The sequence below is a fragment of the Desmodus rotundus genome, chromosome 5, assembly GCF_022682495.2.
Source record: "Desmodus rotundus isolate HL8 chromosome 5, HLdesRot8A.1, whole genome shotgun sequence".
Classification (NCBI taxonomy): Eukaryota; Metazoa; Chordata; class Mammalia; order Chiroptera; family Phyllostomidae; genus Desmodus; species Desmodus rotundus.
The window spans coordinates 41,078,247-41,100,941 of record NC_071391.1 but is presented as its reverse complement, the minus strand read 5'-3'; the positions used below and the strand labels follow the sequence as shown (position 1 = coordinate 41,100,941).

General features: G+C 50.6%; 1 protein-coding gene across 6 annotated transcripts in view; it reads left to right on the top strand.

The window, feature by feature from the left end:
• Window positions 1–22,695, top strand: part of TUB (TUB bipartite transcription factor) — a 78,752-nt gene that overhangs the window by 5,886 nt on the left and 50,171 nt on the right. For 2 of the 6 annotated variants that reach the window (XM_053924283.2, XM_053924288.2), the window contains exons 1-2: window positions 11,115–11,168; window positions 11,482–11,667. The exons of 2 other annotated variants lie outside the window; for them this stretch is intronic. In XM_053924283.2, the coding sequence (XP_053780258.1) occupies window positions 11,660–11,667 (8 nt within the window). In that variant the 5' untranslated portion in view covers window positions 11,115–11,168; window positions 11,482–11,659. Of the gene's footprint in view, window positions 1–11,106; window positions 11,169–11,481; window positions 11,668–22,695 lie in introns of those variants that run through there. 2 more of the 6 variants (XM_053924282.2, XM_053924287.2) reach the window with 2 other exon arrangements.

Sequence of the window (22,695 nt, the reverse complement as noted above, 5' to 3'; positions counted from 1 at the left end):
ATTTATTTTTAGAGAGAGGAAGGGAGGGAGAAAGAGAGGGAGAGAAAGATCAATGTGTAGTTGCCTCTTGAGTGCCCCCTGCTGCGGACCAGGCCTGCAACCCAGGCTTGTCCCCTACAGGGATTCGAACCAGCGACTCTTGGGTTTGCAGGTCAACACTCAATCCACTGAGCCACACCAGCTGGGGCTGTATTAAGTTCTGAATAGGAGAGAAAGGCAAGGAAGCAAGACATGACCTTACTAAACATGTCCAGGGAGGGCTGGGACTCCCAAAGTTGCTGACATGGCCAAAAGGGGGCAGCAGAAAGAGCCTGAGCTCGGTATTAGACAGACTTGGTTCGAATACCAGCACCACACCTTACTAGCTGTCCAGGTGGAGCACAGGAAGGGAAAGTCCTTATTGTTTTGGTTGATTATAAAAATCATATCTGCCACTTGTAAAGGACAAGGAACAAAGGAAACAGTATAGAAGTATCTCAGGTAAATCGTTATTTAATACTCTTTAGTCTCAGTCTCCCCCTCTGTAAAATGGCAGGGCTGTTTTTCTTACAGTGAATGAGATCATGTTGTGTAGTTTCAGGTGGGCTGTGAATTAGCAGAAACAGACCAGACACCTATCGGCCATGGGATTAGGCAAAGTGAAGTTCCTAACTTAATTGACCTGGTGCTTATTGGAGACAAGGGGACCACAGTGGCCAGGAGTTTCTACAACACACCCTGGTATAACTTTCTTCCAGCCCCGTGGCGCCCAAACAGGGCACGCAGTTGCCAGGGCTACTCTCTGCACGGGCGGCTTTCTGTCAAGTTGAGAGCAGCCACATTTTTATTGTGAAGGTAGCCCTTTTGCATGAAGGCTCACTTTACCATTCCAAGAGAATTTGACACTAACAAAATATATTGCTTCTGTTTTCAAAAGTTAGGCTCTCCTGGTTCTGAACCTACCTTGGTACCAGCAAAGCCACATCCTTTTGGCTGGGGTGCAGCTGGGCAGGGAGGGGATGCCAGACTCAGTGCCTGGATGCTGCTGAGCAGCGGCTCTGGCTTCTGCTTTCTAGTGCTCCCCAAAGTCATCTCTTTTCCTTTAGAGCATTCTGCTCCCCCGCACAGTACGTGTGTGTGGCCTTGGGAAAGCTGCTGAGCTGCTGTGAGCCTCCACTCCTCATCCTTAAATTGGATGTAATAACACTGCCTATCTCACAGGCTTGTTGTGAGGATTACATGTGCTAATACATGGAAGGCTTAATACATGTAGGGTGCCTGGGACAGCCTCTGGCACATAGTAAGTGCTATTTCATTGTAAGCTACCGTTATTTTCACCTGGCCCTTAGCAGGGCTACCACACTAACATCAAGACTTCTCTGTCAGTTGGACTCCGAAGGTTAAGTCTCTGTATCTCCTAGGTGCAGAGACAGGTGTGGTGACTGAGGCCGGCCCTGCCCCCATGTAACCAGGAGCGCTGTGAGGAGAACGGGCGGGGAAGCGGGGAGCCAGAGACGGGTCAGGACCGCATCTAGGGAGGCAGTCCAGGGACTGGAGAGGCATAATTAACAACTGGGACCACTTGTGTGACAGGGACACAGGCCAGGGATGAGGAGCAGGGTCAGATGAGGACTCCAGGGCTGGGCACTTTAGCCAGTGCCTGAGGCGTGGGTGACAAGACAGCTGCTCCAACAGGGACTGGGCCTTTGGTCCCAGGGGAGAATTCACAGGAAGATCCGGAACTGAAACAGAGTCCTCTCTGAGGACTCGGCCGGTGACACAGCTGTAAAGAGACCACCCCAGAGGGACCCGCGGGAGTGGTCTGGCCAACTCCGGTCCTGACTGCGGGGTCAGAATCAGCAGAGGAGCTGGTAGGACCGGGCAGCAGCAGGGCAGGCCAGGCCTGGGGGCAGCTGCGTCTGAAATAAGGCGGTGATGCCTTCACTGTCTGTACACTGGGTTTTCTGAAGCAGGTCGATGGGGTGGCAAGAACATTGTGAAGAGGGTCAGGAGTCCAGGATTTGATTCTACTTGCCCTACTAACTCCCATTCTGGACCTGAGCACGTCACTGCATCTCTGGGCCTGTTTCCCCTGAGGTTGAAGGGGCAGGCTGGTTGACTAACCACTCTTGCAGTCCTGGGGAGCTGTAATACATGACCTCTGGCCCCAGTGTGTGTTCTATGATCGGAAGGGCCAGGCCAGAGCAACGAGAGCAGGGCGGGCCGGGGCCGGACGCCCTGGCCATGGCAGTGCTGACTTAGGGGTTGTCGCAGGGGCAGCAGAGGTGCCACCAGACGCCCGTGATTGGAGGCCCTGCTTTGTTGCAGAGCTTTTAGCAAATTTTGGTGGATTTCTGGCCATACAGGACCGAGATGACTAGACTGGGTGGGGCAAATGGGAATGGTGGCACCAAGCTCTCTGAAGGGACAGCTCTGGAGGAGGTGGAAGGTTGGGGCTCAGGGTAATGAGGGGGCGGGGAGAGACGTCAGCCATGGAGGTGAGGCGAGGACTGCCCAAGTCCTTTGGGGCTGGCCCACACTGGAGTTTGAAGTCTTCAGGTACCATGGTTTCCCTTGTGTAGGGTGCATGCAAGCGGGCAGAGACATCATATCTGTGACCGAAGGTACAAGGAAGGGCCAGCTATGCCCATAGCCTGGAGAACAGTTGACAAGCTGGGGTTCACGGGCATCCATTGACGTGAAATAACCTCTCTCTGGAAAACCCTGTGCCTTGATGGTAGATACATGCCAACTGGGAGATGCTGGCCCAGCCTGAGCCTGGGCCTGGGAGAGACACGCTCCTTTCTGTCCGTCCTGAGCAGTGTGGGCTCTCCTGCCCTTGGAGCCCGTCAGGTCTGGATCAGGCCTGTGCTCCCAGTCAGCCCGCCTCTGAGGCCTTAGACAGACGCTCTGCTCTTGGTTCTTCTGAACAAAGGAAGCCCTAGTGTGTATGATTGTCGGGGGTGGGGGGAGGAGAAGGGTCCTGTCAGTGAGTGCCAGGCCAGGTGTGGGGAAGTCAGCAGGCTTTAGGGAACTGCCTGCCCGTGCTGTTGCCAGGGGAGACAGATTTCCACAGGTGAACTAGGGAACTGCCAGCCGACTGGAACCTAATGTGAGAATGAGGGGCACAGAGTTCAAGTTAGGGGGATGGGGTCCCAGCGTCTGGAAACCTTTGGAGCCAGGGAGAAGCTACGCCAGGGTAACTGGAAGCCAGGATTATCTTCTTGCAAGGTCATATTCCTCAGCAAAGACATAATCCCAACCTGGCTCTGCCCCCAGGCCCTCTCTGGCGCTGCAGACCAACTAAACACCACACGAGGAATGCCACAGAGCATCAGCAGGGCACTTCCCTTGCACTGACCCTCCGTCCAGTCTGGTTTGCCCTGGGTGGGACATTCTGAGTGGTATTCTCTCTCCATCACCAAGTGCTAGAGAGCAGACGCAGTGATGGGTCAGGATCCTCTGGGAGGTTCCATTAGTATGTTTCCCTGAGTGTGCAACTGGGTGTGTACACCAGTGAGAGTATATCTGAGGCATGTGTGTGTTATGCCAGGGCGTGTGTGCACAGCTCAATGTATATTGATGAGTTTGGGCACCTTTGCGAGGAGGGGCGTGTGCGCCACCCAGTGGCTATGTGGATGTGTGCGAGTGGTGCACATTCGAGTAGAGGCGGGTGTGCAGGAGGGAATTGACTCTGTGTGGGGGGTGGGGAGGAGACTGGTCTTGTCCCTCTCTCCCTCCCTCTATTGCCCTTGCGTCGGGAGCTAGGGGGGAGGATTGGGAACTGGGGTGTGGAGGAGCACAGTGCCCCTTCCCCTGGTCAGGACTAGGCAAACCCCTCCCGCCCCCCTCTCCCTCCTGCCACACACTAGAGAGTCCTTAGATCCAGGAACTGAAAGGTACCTGTGTGACGATGGTGGTGAGTTCGGTGTGCGTCCTTCCCTGGCCGCGGGCCCTTCCCAAAGGATTTGGGAGCCGGGACCCTGTCCCCCATGAGGGGCTCTGGGGCAGTCCGGGGCCCCATCAATGTTGGATGAGCACGCGCGCTGCCTCTGCGCGGCCTCGATACCATCTTCCCCTGTCTCACTTTTAGTGTAACTGGAGAGGCCAGGGACTAGCCTGAGCCTAGGACTCTCGATCTTTTCGCCACGGCGCCACCTACGGGGCCCGGTGCTGGGGTGGGGAGGCTGGAGCAGGCTCCGGTGGTGTGTTCCAGGACGGGGTGGGGGCCGGTGGGCCCAGCCTGGCGGGGCAGGGGTCGGTCCCAGCCTGGCCTCTCGTGGGCCCCTGGGTCCCGGTGCTGGGTTACACCTCCTCCCCCCTCCGGTCACCTCGTCCTCCTCGGGGTGTCATCTGTCCGGTGGCCTGTCCTTGGGGCAGTTCAGTCCCATCCCCCCACCTGCCTTTGGGGATTTCCTGTTTGGGAAGGGGCTGGAGGGACCTCAGCTGGACTGTGAGCGACCCCTGCGGGGAAGGAAGGGGAGTAGCTGAGGCTGCTCAGAGCCTCCCACTGCAGGTGAGTGCCTGGGGAAGTAAGTGGAGACAGGGCCGGCCTGGGATCTGGGGACCCCCGCCAAGCTTCTCACCACCCTGATCTGCTTTACTCCAGCCCCCTGGGACACCACCTCCAACCTTGCTCTGGGAGGGGAGGCAGCGGTGAAGTCGTCTGGGAGTCCTTTTAAGAGCCAGGTACTTTTGGACATTTCTTGGGCTGAAGTTATTACTTGGCTGTGGCCTCCCTGGTGGGGCATGTGGGGAGCAGTGAGCTTGGGTTAAATAGGCCAGCCGTGTCCAGGTGAGCTGGCAGCCTGTTTTTGTAAACAGTTAAATGGAACACACGTACGTTTGCTTGTTTGCATGTGGTCCGGGGCTGCTTTCACACTGGTCTCAGAGTTGAGCACAGCCTGCAAGCCTCAAATATGTACTGTCTGGCCCTTTAAGAAAATGTTTGCCCAGCCCCCTCAGATATTCTCCAGTGCAGGTTCCCCTTTTGTACCCTACACTTGCCTGTCCCCTTCCTCTCCCCCACACCTGGAATTCCCTCCTCCCTCCCTCTGCATCCCCCACCCCCTGGCTCCCCCCAGGCCGAGGGCTTTCCAGCCTGGGCACTTTCCTTTGGGGACCACTCACCTCACCTTGCCTCACTACTCCTTTCCCTGGGAAGGAAGGAAAGTGCTTGGGGGCCACAAGCACTGCAGAATCCAATGGGGTACCTGAGAGGGGAGGGCTGAGCCCCTGCAGCACCCTTGCCTGACCCCAAGAGGAACGTGAGTCCCTTCCTAAGCCATAGGAGCAGGATGAGTTAGAGAAGCAGTGAGTGCAACTTCTCTGGGACCCCCAAATCTGTCACAGCACCTGAGAGGCTGAGCAGGTCAGTTCTGGGTATGGGCTTCCTGTCACCTCTCCCTGCAACAGAGGCCAGGCCGATTGGTGATAGAGCTGAGGTGCCCTTGGAGTGATGAGGAGACATTGCTGAGGGGGCAGATAATGATAGCACACAGCCCCTCCCCTGCCTGCTGCCCAACAACTTCCAGATCTCGGGGTATATTGTGCCCCTTTCTTCCAAGTCCCGAGCCTCTGTGAACAAAGCCCAGCCCCTTTCCCTTTCCCTTTGCACAGCTGAGTTCTGGGGGGTCTGTTGCAGGGGAAGAACAGGAGCAGAGGGATATCCCAGGGCCCAAAGACAGAGCTGCCTTCCTGCTGTGTGGTCACTAGGTGGCACCCTCGAGGTGCCGGCCCCCCGCTCAGCGAGTTTGCAGAGTATTCTGAAACTTGCCTGTGGTTCCAGTCCAATTCCATCCTGAAAGGCGGTGGTCACATGCACTCTGGATCCCACCTGGTCTGACCTCCGTCTGCTTGCTGAGGCAGCTCATCGACATCTCCAGACTCTGTAGTTCAGGGCATTTTTACTCGGGACTACCTGCTGTTATAGTGATCAGTCATTACCTTCCTATTTATTGTCTTCTACGGGGCTCCTTGAGGGCAGGGACTGTCTTATTCCCCTCTGGGCCACAGTGCCTGGCACAGCAGAGAGGGTAGATGGTGTTTGGTGGTGAGTGATATGCCGCTGCTGTTTACCACCAAAGTGTGTGTGGTGAATGCCTCTTTGCATCCAGCTACCCTGCTGGGAAGCCAGGGAAAGGGCCCAGGCAGGAGTGTACCCTGGGAGGGGGCTGGGGCAGAGGCAGGAGCAGCCTTTTCCCCTCAGGGCTGGTTCTGGGTGGTGCTAGCATTTCTGGGGCTCCCCTAGATAGGATGAGAGGCACCGAGGAGAGACAGGCTGCAGTGGGAGAATTCTGCCTGTTTACAGGGAGAATTTCCAGACATCCCTGTTCTAGTCCGGCACGGGGAGCAAGCACACACAGTTCATCAAGGGGGGAGACAGGGGATGGGGTGGGCTCCACACCAATGGTGGCCTTGTCCCTCTCACCTGGCCACAGCTCAGGCCATTCCAGGGGCCTCCCCGTTTTAAAAGGGAACAACTGTGTGGCTGTCCAACAGTCCTGGACAGAGGCGTAGAGGGCTGCATCTGTACTGGGGAGTATAGCCACGCCCCCCTCCATGACCCCAGAAACTGCTTTTGACAGCTAGGGACAACATCTACAAAGGGCCTCCACCCAGCCCAAGGCGGGGCGGCCAGTGCGAGTGAGGTCTGAGGTCTGGATTCTGCCTAGAGGCCGTGGCTGATGGGTGGGCGTCCCTCCCCACTGCACTTCCTAGGAAGAAAGGTGGGTCTTTCTGTTGACTGTGTCCCTTTGAGTGAGCAGAGGCCAGGCCAGCTTGTGCTCTTGGGAGGAGGCCCCTTGAAGAAGCAATCCTCTCCCTGATGGGTTGACACCTACATGCAGGTGCCATTTCTCTGCCTAGAACAGGCTCCAGAGTAAGACTGGCATCACTCACTGGGGTAATTACTGGTTTGGGTTCGATTTCCATTCAAAACAGTAATCCCAGCCTGAGCTGGGTGTCAGATCTGAAGCTTGATTATTAGTAACACTTATCAACAGCCTCTCAGCTTCAGGCAATTAATCTGCCATTCCTGCTCCCGGTCGTGCAAAACTGCCACCACCTCCGTTCCTCCCCTTCTTCTCCCCTTCCCTCCCCTCCACAGCTAGCCTGAGGGAGGGCAGGAGATGGGAGCCCCCCTCTGAGTCACTGTCACCCCCACAGGTAGGGGGCCATGTGCCTGCTAGGCACCTGTCAAGCCAACAACAGTCTTCAAGTTGCAAAGTCATGTAAAATCTGAATCTGATTCCATCAGAACTGAGAGGCAGGAACTCACATCTCCTGGCTCCTTGTCCTGTGATGCACTTTCAGCTGCATCAGGCTCCCTCCTGCCCCTGACTCAGTCTGTCTTCCCCTCCAGGCTTGAGACTAGGGTGAGGTAAGTGGGGCATTTACTCGGGTACAAAATTTAAGGGAGCACCAAAAAGCTCGGTAATCCACATAAATAATATATGAATACAATAATTTTTAAAAGGCAAAGTGAATGCAAAAACATCCACAATAAACAAAATAAAAAATTTAGTGAAGACAGGGTCCAGCCTGGCTTGCAGGACTTGGCCGTGTCCCTAATTCCAGCCCTGTAGGACCCTATCTTTGTTTAAAACATTGGTATTTTGTTGAGGATATTTTTACATTCATTTTGATTTAAATATCATTTATCTTGATCACTGAGCATTTTGGCACCTTCTTAAAATTTGCACCCCAGGAGAATGTCTCATTCAAACTCACCCCAGTCCTGGCCCTGCTCCCCCCACTTCCTGCTGGGGCCTGCACCTTCAATTCTCACTCCACTGCCTCAGGTTGGGGCTCAGCTTTCCCCGGGGCTGGAGCCCCATCCTGGGCTGTCCTTCCTGCATGCCCATGCCCGCTCTCCACTCCACATCTCTCTGAACCTGCTTCAGCCTCTGACACCTCCAAGGGGGGGCCCTTCACGTTGCCATGGTAACTGCTCTGGTAATTGGAGGACCGAACAGCTGGGCTTGCTGCACTCCTCTAATCATGTTCGACCAGGGTGGGATAAGCACAGGCATGCCTGAGAATCGCTGGTGCACAAATCTCCGAGGACTCTAGGACATTGCTGGACGTGTGTGGAGATGGAGAAAATTGTATTTACCCGAATCCCTCCAGGGGGAGAACAGCGTGTGGTTAACGGAAGACTGTCACGATCTGTTTGTGACAGGGAGGCGAAGCGCTGAAGTAGACATGGATGCTGGCTAACCAGCCTTCTGCAGCGGGTATGTCTGGTTCACCCAAGGGCTTGGCTTTGCCGCGCAGGATCCTAAGCTGAGGCATGCCTGTCTCCAGAGAATGCAACCCCCGCCCCACCGCCCTGCCCCACCGCCTTGTGTCCCCTCCCCCTGTGCCCTGCCTCCAGCTGTGCTCAGCTGGTCCAAGGGTTAACTGTTTCAGAAAGATCTACATGGAAGGGGTGCCCAGCACACTAAAATCATGTCTGGAACTTGAGGCATTGCCATGTTGAGGTCCAGGCTTAAGTCCAAGGTCACTGGGCCACTCTGTGTCCCGCTCTGCCCATGCCATTCTCCACAGTCTCCCTTCCGAGGCCTCCACAGCACCTCAGAGCTGGCACACTCCAGGCCCCCAGCCTGGTGAGTAGGTCACCCAGTGCCTGCTCTGCCACTGACAAGGCAGGTCACTTCCCCCAAGCCTTAGTTTCCTCCTCTAGGAAATATCAATCGTAGTGCCCTCCTTCGAAGGCTGTGGTCACTCACCATGAAGTCAGCTGACGTGTAAAAGTGCCGTAACCCTGCAAAGTGCTGTGACGGCCGGAAGAGCCATGTTCTGTAGGGTTCTGGAGGACAGAACCAGAGCCCAAGGGAAGTGTGTTTGGGCTTGATTTGAAGGGAAGCAATTGCCAGGCGCAGAGGTGGAGGGACTGCTCTGGAAAGAGTGAGCAAGCACCCTGACGCTGGAAGTGTGCAGCGGAGGCTCAGAATCACCTGTTCATCAGCTTCACTTCAAAGGGTTTCCCAACCCTAGAGGGATGCAGTTAACTCTGCCCTGAAATTCCCTGATTCTTTTTGTCCGCCCTCTCCCAGAGCTCCCCCAGGGCTAAGCCCCACGGCAGTAGCCTCGAGGTGAGGATGGGCCGCCTTGCAGGAAGCTGGCTTCTCCTGCAGTAGACACCGCTTTTTCCCAGTTCACATTTCCTGAGTTAAGGTCTGGACCAAGGCATAAAAACCTGAGATCTTGGGTAGGAAGGGGACCAGGGAGGACACTGTGCTTGAGAAAGTGGGGGCCTGTGTATCAGCTTTGAGATGCCCTTTGGCCCTGACTGGAAAGTCCCATTGTGCCTGCAGCAGGACAGAAGGCATCTGAGAGCTTAGGGGAGACAGAGGGATGAGGTCTCCAGTCCCGGGTGGGCTCGCACGTGCACTTCCCCACTGGGAGCTGCCGTGTGCAGTGCAGTGCAGTGCGGCTGCGCAGGATCCCTCCCTGCTGCCTTCCTGCTGGCTTTGGAGTTTTGAGACTTGTGTCAAAGTGAGAGAACTGCAGACTGAGAGCTGGGAAGCCTGGCTCTGACCCTTCCTCCCTCTGGTTTTCCCACCTGTGACCTGGAGGGTAGGGGTCAGATGCCCTTCTCAGCTGACAGACTGCGGTCCTTGTTTTCTGGAGGCTGGGAGCATGAACAAGATCGGCTCACCTGTTCACCCTTCTTGCCAGCCCCTTACAATCCCCCTACAAGTCCTTATCTGTCTGCTTAGCAGACCACGGGCCGAGGCCTCCAGGGTCTAGTGAGGGTGGGGTCAGCAATGTCTGGTTTTGCATCTAGGCATCATTTTCCCCTCAGAAATCTGAAAACAAATCCCAGAGATTCCAGATGATTGTTCTCAGCACTCACTGACGAGTGTGGCCAGGGATGGACAAGAAGGAAGGCTGAGTGAGCTCCTGGTGGAAAACAAGGCTGGGGGCCAGCGGGACTCAGGCAGAGTGCTGCAGCTTAGACAGCGCCTGAGGCAGTGGGGAGCTTCTGGAGGGTGTAGGCAGGATCGGGGACAGGGTCAGGTTTGCATGTACCTCGTAGCTCACTCTGGTGCCACTGGAGGATGGATTGGAGAGGCGCACGCTGGAGGCAGCCACCATCCTGATGCCAAGATCTGGGCAAAGGACGGGGCAGCCCTCCCACGGCGTGGGGCTAGGGGAGGAGTGGCTGCAGGCCAAAAGTGCTCTCGGTAGGTGACTTCAGAAGGCTTTGATGGTTGTCTGCACTGGCAGGGGAAGAGGGGCCGGGAAGGCAGGAAGCTGTGGTGGTGCCTGCAGGTTGGGCATGCCACTCATAGAGACTATACATACGATGGAGGCTCAGACTCACAGGAAGTCCCGCGCTGCATCCCTCAGTGTGCAGTGCTGTGGGACATCCAGGGGAAGGGGTGTCCAGAGAGCAGGAAGATGCTGTAGATTTTAGGAGAGGGGTGGGCCCACGATGCAGGCGGGCATTCTTGATGTAAGGGTTGTGGGAGTTGAAGCCCTGTGAGGGATAAGATCACTTAGGTGCACGTTCAAGAGGCTATGGACACAGACAAGGAAATCCTAGATCCCCATTGTCCCTCAGAGGGACAGTGTGTGTCTCCCCCAGAACAGAGCCTACTACTGAGCCCTGCCTAGCACGGGGCTGGCCACAGAGAGTGTCAGTGAATGTGGTCCTCCAGATGGGGCCTTTGTCCTCAGTGCACCTGGCTCTGCCTGGGTTCCTATAGTAACCCCAGATGCAGGGATCGCCCTCTGTGTTGCTGTGGAAATTAACAATTAGGTGTCCCTGAGTGGCATAGCTGCTTAGGCCTTGGGGACCCATTCTGGTCCTGAAGGGCTTAGGAGGGAGACTGTGAGCAGCAGAGAGGATTTCCACATCCTAATGAATCAGTGATGGCTGTTAGTCTAACTGTTGCCTCGGTGATGGGGGAAGACACCCTGTGGCCCGTGCTAGCTTCAGGACGGAGTCCAGTGAGACAAGGAATTGCCCCAGGCCTAGGTTGTTGTGTGCAGCCGGACAGGACAGCCCCCAAACTCTGCCCGTGCTCTGGCCGCCATAGGGCCCAGGATCCCTTTGCTTTCTTTGTGGGTTTGCACCCTTTTGCCAAGAGAGGGATTTTGTTCCCAGGAGGCACCCCCCGGCCCATGGGATCTCAGCATTCAAAGCAACACAGGGAACGGGGCCATCGAAGAAATCGGTAAGCACTCAACACCCCTACTGTTAGCCCATGGGCCCCACCCCATGTCCACCCCCCCAATGACCTCACCCCTTTGCAGTTCAAAGGCCTCCCCTCCCCCATCACCACATGGGGTTCCACCTTGCATCCCTTCCAAAGCATCGGCTCTACACAGGTGAACAAGGAGGCTTCGCTTCTCCTGCCCAGGATCTCAGGGGGTTCCTCCACCTCTAATGAGGCCTCTGCCCTGGGCAGCCCCTCACTCCCGCCCTCTGCCATTCCTGGTGGGCTCCTCCTTCCAGCCTCCACCCCACCCCGTGCTTCGTTCCCACAGCCCTGGTTATGACCTCGCTCATTCTGGGCTGCCTGCCTGCTGTCCTGGGCCCCACAGAGTGAGCCCCCGATGGAACGCCCACCACCTTGATCCCACTTAACTCCCACCTGAAGCGGCTGAGACCGAGGCCCTGAAGGAGGCCTTGAGTGACCACGGTCTGGCCAGGCAAGGGGCAGGAATGACAAGGTGAGGCAACAAGGGCGTGGAGTCACCCCTGCTTTTCCTCCTCAGGAGAACAACCAGGAGGAAGTACTGGAAGGAAGGAAGGGAGATCGCTCGGTGAGCTGGCCGGGCTGGTGGGAGCGCTGGCTGGGAAAGGGCCATCCACAGGACACTGTGCAGAGAGGTGGCGGGCGGGACATGGGTGGCTTGGTGGCCATGGACCCCATATGTGCTGGTGTGTGTGTGTGTGTGTGTGTGTGTGAAATGGGACCCAGGGAAGCGTGAGACCCCTGAGCAGAGTCTGAACTCAAAAGAGGGCTGTTGTGGCCTTGTTTGTTCCTCTTGGGTCCTCCTGTGGTCCTTTTGTCCTGACTCCAGCCAGGTGGTACTCATGAGAAGGCCCGGAGTCCTGGGCTCTGCTTCCCAGCCTGTCCTGGGGCTCGGAGCCAGGCCTTGCCTAGACCACCGAGGGAATTCCTTCCCACTGTCTGCAAACCCAGGCCTGCATACCGCTTGTTCTGCTGGCATCCCCCGGCCTCACTTCTGCAATCAGGAGGTGGGTCTGCTCCAGCACGCCCGCCCAGGACCTCATTTGCTGTCTACTGATGGCAGGGTCCATAGGATGTATTTTTGGCCCAAAAGATGGGCAAAAACAGCTGCCCTATGAAGGAGGGGGCTCAACCCTGTGTACAAATGAAACAAGATGATGGGGGCCCCTCCCCGGCTATGGTGGGGGTGCTGAGTGTTCTCAGCAACTGAGGAACCTGCCTGCCCTGCCAGGGACCAGGCCAGAGAAACAGAGAGGCCCCTGGGGCTCTGGTCCGTCCCCTCATGGCTGTTGGTCTGGGTTTCTGATGGGGTCTCTGATGAGGGCATCCTGAACGGGAGGCTGAATGGGAGGCTGAATGGGAAGCTCTGTGGAGAGCCATGGGTCTGAGTACGGCCCCATGGCCAGGGCGTCCTGTGTTCTGCTTTTCTACACACAGCCTCAAACCAGGGTACTTTTTAGATTAAAGAAAATCTCATGAGGAGAAAGTTGGGAGGAGTGATGTATCACTTGAGCCAACTTCAGGGACTCTTGGGAAAGAGGAAAAGGAGGGGTGCAGGTAGTGAACACCAGGGGGATGACTCTGATGAGGCTGAAAGACTTCAACTCAGCTGCCCTCTGCAGCTGGTGCATTCTAAGTGACGTGAGCTGATGAGTCTTCTTCCTGCACCCCCACCTATACACTGTCAAGGTTGCAAGAGTCTTTGAGATCCGAGTCCAACCCTTGTCTAACAGGAAAAACTGAGGCCTCAGGGCAGAGTCACACTGCAAGTTCATGGCAGAGTCAGGACTAGAAAATAGGCCCCCTGCTCAGGGATCTTTCTCTGCTCAAGGCCAGGGAGCCAGCCTTGATGTGTGGGAGTCAGGTGCCTTACCGGGGAGTGAGTGGTCCTTTGGCTGTGACCTCGCTTCACGTGGACGGAGGCCCTGGGCATATTGTGGACTGCGTACCTACTGCTGATGGCTGGCTGGCAGGCATCCTGGCGATGCTGGCTTTCTGGGATGGCTCGTTTCTGGGATTTGTTGCCTCTGCCTAGAGCCCCCAGTACCACTCTGTCTCTTCATGTTGATGGGCTACAGGATACCTGTTTTAAGGGACACAGGTATCCCTTAAAAACTGCACGGTTCCAGATGGTGCCAACAAGTGTGATGCTGCGCCCACGGTGGCCAGTCCTGTGCTGTCCGTAGGTGGACAAGGGAGCTGAGGAGCCAGGCAGCCTCGGGGTTGAGAGCTGAGCAGTCATACTTAATGGCGAAGTTGGATGGTTCAGCCGTAGCCATGTAGGGATGCAGCTGCCCTTCTCTTCTCTGTATTTCCTTTTTTATTTTTTAAAAAGCTTTTATTTATTTGTTTTTAGAGAGAGGGTAAGTAAGGGAGAAAAAAACTAGCACCATCGTTTGCCTCTCACACACCCCCAACTGTGGAGGGGCATGTGCCCTGACTGGGAATTGAACCTGTGACCTTCCAGTTGGCAGGTTGGTGCTCAGTCCACCGAGCCACCCCAGCCAGGCATCTTCTCTGTGTTTTCATTGACCTCACCTTCCTAGCTCTTTCCATCATAACCCAGTGAAGAAACAAAACAAAAATACTTGGACTTTACAGTCCCCTCTCTCTCCTGCCTTCTCAGGTCAACCTGTTGAAATCCAAGTCAGTAGTCATTAGCTCCTCTTCCTCACGTCCTGCTGCATCCTTAACACACTGCAGCCCGGCTTCTGCGCCCACATCACCACCCACGCCTCTCACACCCAGGTCTCCAGTGACTGTTACTGTAAACTCGGCAGAAGCCTTTCAGTTCCTAGCTGACCCCTCAGTACACTGAAGGCCTCTTCCCTTGCTCTCCAGGATCCCACACTCTCCGTTCCACTGCCATGCTGATCAGTGTTTCTGCTTTGTTCATGAGATTTGCTTCTGTTCCCTGGAAATGCTGATGTGTCTCAGGATTCTGCCCCGCTCTTTTCTGCCTTATGCTTGTCCCCGGGGGTCTCATTGATTACGGTGGCTGGCTTCAGTGATTACCGTGGTCTCGTGGGTTACCGTGGCTGGCTTCAACTTCCACCTCTAAGCTGATGCCTAGAGCTGCTCCTCAGACCTTTCTCCTTCATTTCATTTTCCCCTTTCAGTTCTGTCAGTTGGTGCTTCGTGGGTGCTGGGCTCTGTGCTTAGGTGCGTAAGCATTTAAGATTGTACGTGTGCTCAAGCATTTAACCCCTTCATCAATACGAAATGTCCTTTATCTCTGGTAATGCTTCTTGTTCTGAAGTCCGGTTGGTCTGACACAACATACTAACTCCAGCTTTCTGTTGGTTAGTGCTTGTATGGCATATGTTTTTTCATCCTTTTAACCCCTATGACTTCATATTTAAGTGGATTTCTTGTAGAGAGCAAAGAGGCAGTTGTGTCATTTTTACCCAGTCTGACAAATGCGGCTCTTTAATTGGGGTGTTCAGACCATTCACATTAAATATCAATGTGATTGAGTTTAAATCTGCCATCTTGCCTTTAGTATGCTCTTTGTCCCATCTGTTCTTTGTCTCCCTTCTTTTTTTGCTTTCTTTGAAATTGGTGTATGTTAATGATTCTCTTTTGTCTCCATTCTTACTAGTTGAAACGCTTTTTGTTCATGTTTTTGTTTGTTTCTCTTAGTGGTTGCTCTGGGATTTACAGTGTACATCTTCACCTTGCCACAGTCCACCTCAAAATAATGCCACACCTTTTCCTGACGCGTGAGAGCGTGGCCGACAGTGTGGCCTTCCGTCCCCTCTTGTCTCGCGAGCTGTTGCCGTCATGCATTTCGCTTTCACCTCCGATATGAACCCAGCCACGCATTGCTATTCTTCTTGCTTTAAACAGTCAGCTATCTCTGTATCAACAACACCTTTATTGGGACATAATCCATCTACCATACAATTCATCTGTTTATAATGTATAATTTAATGAGTTTTAAGTTGTGCAACCATCACTACAATCCATTTTAGAAGATTTTTGTTTACTCCCCATCCCCCACCCCTGCAAAAAAACCTACACCACGGCCATTAGCAGTCACTCCGCTTTTCTCTACGCACCCTCAGCCCTGTGCCGCTGGTTGACTTTCTGTCCTCAGAGATTTGGACATCTCTGCTGTGGACATTTCAGATAACCGGGATCATATAACATGCGGTCTTCTGTGACTGGCTCCTTGGCTTCGCATAATGTTTTCGGGGTTAATCTGTTGTAGCCCGCATCAGAACTTCACTTCTTTTCACTCCAGATAACACTCTACTGTACGGCTGCAAACATTTTGTTTATTCATGCATCAGTTGGCGGACATCTGGGCTGTTCCCACTTCTTAGCTATTATAAGTGATGCTGCTATGAATATTTGCGGTCATGTTTCATTTTTCTTGGGCATGTACCCAGGAGTAGAACTTCTGGGAAGCTCTAGTCTATGATCAGCCTTTTGAGGAACTGCCAACCGTCTTCCAGAGTGGCCGTACCAGCTTGCCTTCAGTTCCTAGCAGCGTATGCAGTTTCCGATTTCTCCACGTCCTTACCAATACAGGTTTACCTGTGAGTTTGAGGATAGCCATCTTAGTGAGTGGGAAGTGGTAGCTCATTGTGGTGTTGGCTTGTGTTTCCCTGATGACCAATAATGACCAATGAGGTGCCCATAGGCCGTTTGTACATCTTCTTTGGAAAAATGTCTGTGCAAATCCTCTGCTGGTTTTTCAAATGGGTTATTTGTCTTTTTATTATCAACTTGTAAACGTTCTTTGCATATTCTAGATACAACTCGTTTATTAGATAATGATTTGCAAATACTTTATCCCATTCTGTGGGTTGTGCTTTTACTATCTTGATGGTGAAACACAAAAGTTTTAAATTTTAATGAAGTATCATTTATTTTTTCATTTGTTGCTTTGCGCTATTGGTATCTCACCTAAGAAATCGTTGTGTAATCCAAGGTTACAAAGATTTTTGCCTGTCCTTTCTTCTAAGTTTTAGAGTTTTTGCTCTTACATTTAGGTCTTTGATTACTTCTGAGTTAAGTTTTGTATATCTCTGTAATGTGAGGTAGGAGGTCCCCGGTCATTCGCATTTTGGATAGTCTGTTTTCCCAGCGCTGTTTGCTGAGAAAGCTGTTTTCCCCTATTAAATAGTCTTGGCATTCCTGCCAAAACCAGATGCGTTTATTTCTGGATTCTCAGTTCTGCATTGATGTGCGTCCTTATACCAGCACCACCTTGTCTTTTTTTAAAAATTGACCTGTGAGAGAGAGAGAGAGAGAGAGAGAGAGAGAGAGAGAGAGAGAGAGAGAGAGAGGGAGAGTAATACCCATTTGTTGTTCCACTGATTTACGCATTCACTGGTTGATTCTTGTATTTGTCCTGATTGGGCATTGAACCCACAACCTTGGCATATCGGGGCAATGCTCTAGCCAACCGACCTACCCAACCTGGCCAGGGCCACATTATCTTGATTACTGCAACTTTGTTGAAAGTTTTGAAGTCAGGAAGTGTGAACTCTCCAAATTTTTTCTTTTCAAGATTCTTTTGGCTGTGTTGGCTCCCTTGAATTTTCATATGAATTTTAGGACCAGCTCGACAAATTCTGCAAAGAAACCAGCTGGTATTCTGATGGGGAATGCATTGAAACTGTACATTAATTTGGAGATTATTGTCACTTTAACAGAATTTCATCTTCTGGCACTGGCCAGGTGGCTCAGTTGTTTGGAGCATTGTCCTATACACCAAAAGGTTGTGGGTTCGATCCCCAGTCAGGGCACACCAATGTTTCTCTCTCACATCGATTTCTGTCTTTCTCTCTCTCTCCTCCCCGCCACCCCACCTCTCTCTGAAATTGATAAGACCATATCCTCAGGTAAGGAATTTTAAAAAAACAGAATTAATCTTCTGATCCATAAACACAGGGTATTTTTAAAATTTATTTATTTAGGTCTTTTTAAAATTTTTTGAAATATATTTTTAGAAAGAGGAGAATGGAGGGAGAAGGAGAGGGAGAAAAACATTGATGTGATCAGTTGCCTCTCATATATGCTATGACCTGGGACCGAACCCACAACCTAAGCATGTGCCCTGACCAGCAATGGAATCAGCGACCTTCTGCTTTGCAGGATGATGCCCAACCAACTGAGCCACACTGGTCTGGGCTATTTAGATCGTCTTTAATTTCTTTCAAAGAAGTTTGTAGTTTTCAATCAACTGTCTTACTCTTATTAAAAAAAAAAAAAACTATTCCTAAGTATTTATTCTTTTTGTTGCTCTTGTATGTTGAATTGTTTATTTCATTTCTTTTTTTTGGATTGTTCCCAGAAAGAGGGTAGAAATATAAGTGATTTTGCATATTGGTCTTGCATCCTGCAAGTTCTACTAGTATTTTAGTGGATACCTTAAGTTTTCTTCATACAAAATTATGTCATCTTTCAATAGAGTTGTACTTCCTCCTTTCTAATCCAGGTGCCTTGTATTTCACTTTCTTGTCTAACCTTCTTGACTAGAACTTCCAGTACAATGTTGAATAGATTTGTCAAGAGCAAGCATCCTTTTTTATTATTTTGGGGGAATGCCTTCAGTCTTTTCACTTTTATGTATGATGTTAATTTTTGTGGTTTGTTTTTTTTGCTAGATGCCCCTTTATCAGGTTGAAGCAGTCCCCTTTGAATCCTAATTTGTTGAATGATTTTATCATGTGGAGGTATTAGATGGTTTCTAATGCTTTTTATGCATCTATTGAGATTATGTGGTTTTATCCTTTATTCTATTGATGTAGTGTACTCTATAATTGATTTTTGGATGATAAGCGAACTTTGCATCCTTGAGATTAATCTTACTTGGTCAAGATAATATAATCCTTTTTATATGTTGCTGTTATTTAGTTTGTTGTTATGTTTGTTTTATAATGAGAAAAAGATGGACCTACATATTTGCCATTTCCAATGCTCGCATATATTTATATTCAAATTGTCATCTCGTCTCATTTTCCTTTTCCCTGAAGGACTTATGTTTAATATTTTGTACAGTGTTGACCTGCTCATGATGCATTCTCTTAGATTTTATTTGTATGAAACAGTATTTGCTTTCATTTTTGAAAGATCTTTGTCTCAAAATAGAATTAAAATGGACAGGTTTTCATTTCTTTCAGTGCTGTGAACATGTTGCTCCACTGTCTCCTGGCTGAACGGTTGCTGCTGAGAGAAGCACGCTGGCGTTTTCTCTTTGTTCCTATTTGCAGCGTCCGCACCGACCTCCTCCCTTTCTTTTGGTTGCTTTTAGATTTTCTCTTAATTGCTGTTTTTTAGTCATTTGATTATGAGGTACTTGGTGTAGTTTTCTTCATATTTCTTCTGCTTAGGTCTTTTGAGATTGTTGGATTTGTCAGTTTATAGTTTTCCCTCATTTCTTAAAAAATTTGGGCATTATTTTCTCAAGTGTTTTTGCCGCCTCCCTCTTTCTTTTTTTCCCCTATAACTTCAATTGCGTGTATGTTAGACTGCTGGATATTGTTTCACAATTCATTGATAAGTATTTCTCTGTCTGAGTTTTATTTTGGAACATTTCTATTTCTGTGTCTTTTAATTCACTGGTCTTTTTTCCTACAGTGTCTAGTTCTAGGCTGGGCCACACTGAAGCCAGAGTTATTTTTCCGAAGCTGGTATAATTATATTCCACCACATAATGTTTTCCAGTGGCTTCTCTAAGGCTTCAGCATAAAGCCTGATTCTTAGTGGAGACAAAAGCCTCTTTACTCTCTGGGCCCAGCTATGCTCTGCAGCCTGCTCTCACCCGCTGCCTCCCCCACGTCTGCACCAGCCCCTCAAACTCAGGTACTGTCTTCCATCCACCTCAGGGCTTCACCTGTCATTCCTTCCATATCTTTGCCTGATAAAACTTCTCAGTATCTTTCAGGACTTGGTATTACCTCCTCCAGGAAGCCTACTCAGATGTCTTCAGTTGTACACAGTACTAAACTCTGATTATGTCTTAGTCACCTTGAATCATAGGTTATTTCTGCATCTGCTGCTGGGCTGTGAGCTCTCTGAGGGTAAGGCCCTGCTTGCTTGGCTCTGTACACTCCGTGGAGGCCACAGTGGGTGCTCAGTACAAGTGCACTGAATGAACCAAAGGGGTTATGGAGGGGTAGCTGGTGGAAATAAGGAGACCCGAGGCCAGCTGCCCTTCAGTGGCGTGGATGTCCCCAGGACTGTCAGGCCCAGAGCAGAGGGGCTCAGTGCAGCAGAGTCTTCCTCCCGGAACTGGGCAGCACTGGGCTTGCGGGTTCATGCCGCCTCCCTGCTCCATTCCACAGCGTGAGACTGGCTGGGGCAGCGTTCACGCCAGCTCCAGAGGGAGCCCTGCTGTGTCCTGCCAGCCCGCCTGGGCCTGAGTCCTGGGCTGGGTCTCGGGGCGGCTGGGCTTCAGGCCCCTCGGCAGAGCCATCTCTTCCATTAAGGTCAGGAACTGCCACAAGGAGCCTGATGTGTCACAGGACTCTTTATTGGAGAGAGACTAAAGAAGAGGATGTGATAAAGGGCTTTGATGACTGGATCGTGCCTCCACATGGTGTAAGGGCTGGGGAAGGTCCCGTTTGCTCTTCCTTTTGAAAATTACATGTTTTACTGTCATTTGATTATAAGCTCCATGAAGGCAGGGGCCATGTCTGTCCTTTTAATTGTTGTGTTCTTAGCCTACAGTGCATGTACACAGTAAGCACTCAGTAAGTACCTAGTGAATGGGTAGTAGTAGCCATATTGGGTATTACAGTAAACCGTACGTGGTTCTAAGCTATTGACACATATTAACTCATACAATAGTCACACCACCCCGTGGGGTGGATTCTGTCATCTTGCTCATTTTGTGGATGAAGAAACTGGGACACAGAGAGGTTAATTGTCCACAGTCCCATTGTCACATAAGTCGTGGGGCAAACTTTCAAAGACTTGTACCCTTATCCTCTACCGAATGAATGAGTGAATGAATGAGTGTTTTGATTGATGGTGTCCACAAAAGGGGACATAATAGATGCAGGTGTATTTCCTAAAACACTCATCAGAACACCAGGCTTCCCATAATTTGGATTATCCATACTCAATATTAGTGTATCTCTGTATTATATTTATTATTATATGCAATGTTACAATATATAATTGTATACAATATGCAATTAAATGCAGTAATACTATAAGTACTAATGATACTTACATCTGGTGTATATCATTACTGCTAACATTGTGATCACTGCATGCCAGGCTTTGAAGTAAGTGTTTTACAGACAGAGTCTTACTTAATATTCGTGGTTCTATGACATAGTTGTTAGCATCCCCGTGAATGGCTGGGATGTAGTTAAGGCTCAGGGAGGGTAAACCCAAGGTCACAGATCTTATTACAGAGCAAGATTTGAGTTCATCTGCTCTTTGATTCCACGTCTGTGCTTTAAGGGTTTTGCCTTGCTCCCTTCCTGGTAGTCTGGCTGACGTGGGGCTGCTGGGCTTTCCAAGCTCTTGCTTTCCCAGGAAGGTCCCAAATTCGAGGGCATGGTCCTCACTTCAGAACCTTCCCTGAGAGGGACTCTCAGTGCCCCAGGCAAGTTTTCCTGGGCCCTTTCCTGCAGAGAAAGCGGAAGCTTGGACAGGTCAGATACCGTAGTTCATAGTCCCAGTACTTTAAACTTCAGAGGTGCCATATTGGAGCCCATTCTAGACCAAGAAAATCAGAATCTCTGGGAGTGTGGGCCACAAAATCTGATTTTTAAAAACATTTTATTTATTGATTTGAGAGAGAGAGAGAGAGAGAGAGAGATTGATTTGTTTCACTTAGTTATGCATTCATTGGTTGACTTCTATAAATGCCCTGACCCGGGATCAAGTCCTCAACCTTGGCAAGCTGGGACAAAGCTCTAACCAGCTGAGCTACCCCACCAGGGCTCTAAGAATCTGAATATGTAAATAGTTCCTCCAGTGACTCTAATGCCCAGACAGATTTGAGAGCCTCTGGCTCAGGCTCAGGAAGGAGGAAATGGATACTTCTCAGGAAAAGGAATGGTGGCCTCTTGCCAAGGCCAGTTGCACACCACCTATTAGCAGCACGGTGGCATCATGTGTTGTGAATACGTATCGTAAAATAACATTAAAAAAAATGTAAGACTGCTCTGGCCAGGTATCTCAATTGGTGAGAGCGTCGTCCCGGTACACCAGGGTCAGGGCGCATACAAGAATCAACCAGTGAATATATAAGTAAGTGGAACAACAAATCAATGTTTCTGTCTCTGCCTCTTCCTCTCTCTAAAATCAATCAATAAATTTTTTTAAATAAAAAATTAAGATTATGTGTTTATTAGCAGTACATTTGGAATACATGAAATAATATAAGAAAAATAAGACTACCTATAATCCTTACACCCAGAGGTAACTCCTGTTAACATTTTGATTTATTTCTATTTTTAAGCTTTTTTGAAGTATGATATGTATACTATACATAAAAATGCAGAAATTTTTTTAAAGTGGAAGGGAGTTTATTAAGAAAGCATAAGAAAGCAGTGAGACTGAACGTGGGCTACTCCACAAGCGGAGAGCAAGCAGAAAGGCACAGATTTTAAGTGCACAGCATGGGATGACTGTTTGCAGTCAGATGCGGTCCTGTCGAAGGAGCCCAGACTGAGGAACAGAGGTTGGCGCCCCAGACACACCCTTTGAGCCCCTCACTGGTACCCGCTTCCTCCTACAGTTCTCCTGACTCCTAACATCAAAGATTAATTTTGCCTATTTTTGACTTTTATATCAATGGAATATAACCTTATTACCTACTCTTTGAGTTTGGCTTCTTGTTCTCAATATTGTATTTGTGAGATTCATCCGTGCTAGGCATCTGGTCCTGTAGTTCATTGTTTACTGTGTAGTGTTTAATTGAGTGGCTGTACAAATTGATAGGTCTGTTCTACGGCTGGTGGGCGGCATTTGGCAATACGCCTCGTGCTGCTGCGAGCACTCCCGCGCATGTCTTTCTGTGCACGCGTGTGTGCGTTTCCATGGGGCATGTACCCAGGAGTGCAACCGCTGAGTTCCATGTTCAGCCCCAGTAGATGCTACCAAAATTTCCCAAGATGGTTCTACCCGTCCACTTCACCAGCGGTATGTGAGTCCTGGTTGCTCCATATCATCACCAAAACTTGGCCTTTTCTCTCCTTTAACTCTAGCCCTTCTAGGGAGTATGTAGTGTGTGGTTTTATGGTTGTACTTTGCATTTCCCTGGTGAGCAATGAAGCTGAGCGCCTTTTCCTTCCTGCATTTCTCTTTAATCTTTTCCTTAAGTTCCCACCCCTGGTAACTCTTAGTTTATTTAAAAAAAAAAAAAAGAAAGAAAAAGAAATGAAAACAAGCAAGGCCAGACTGCAGAGCAAAAAAACATAATAAAGAGAAAAAAATTCAGGTACTCTTACTTTTTCCTAAGTTCTAACTATAAAACCTTAAAGAAAATACATGCTCTGTTGTTTTCTGTCTTTTAGCTCTTTCTTCC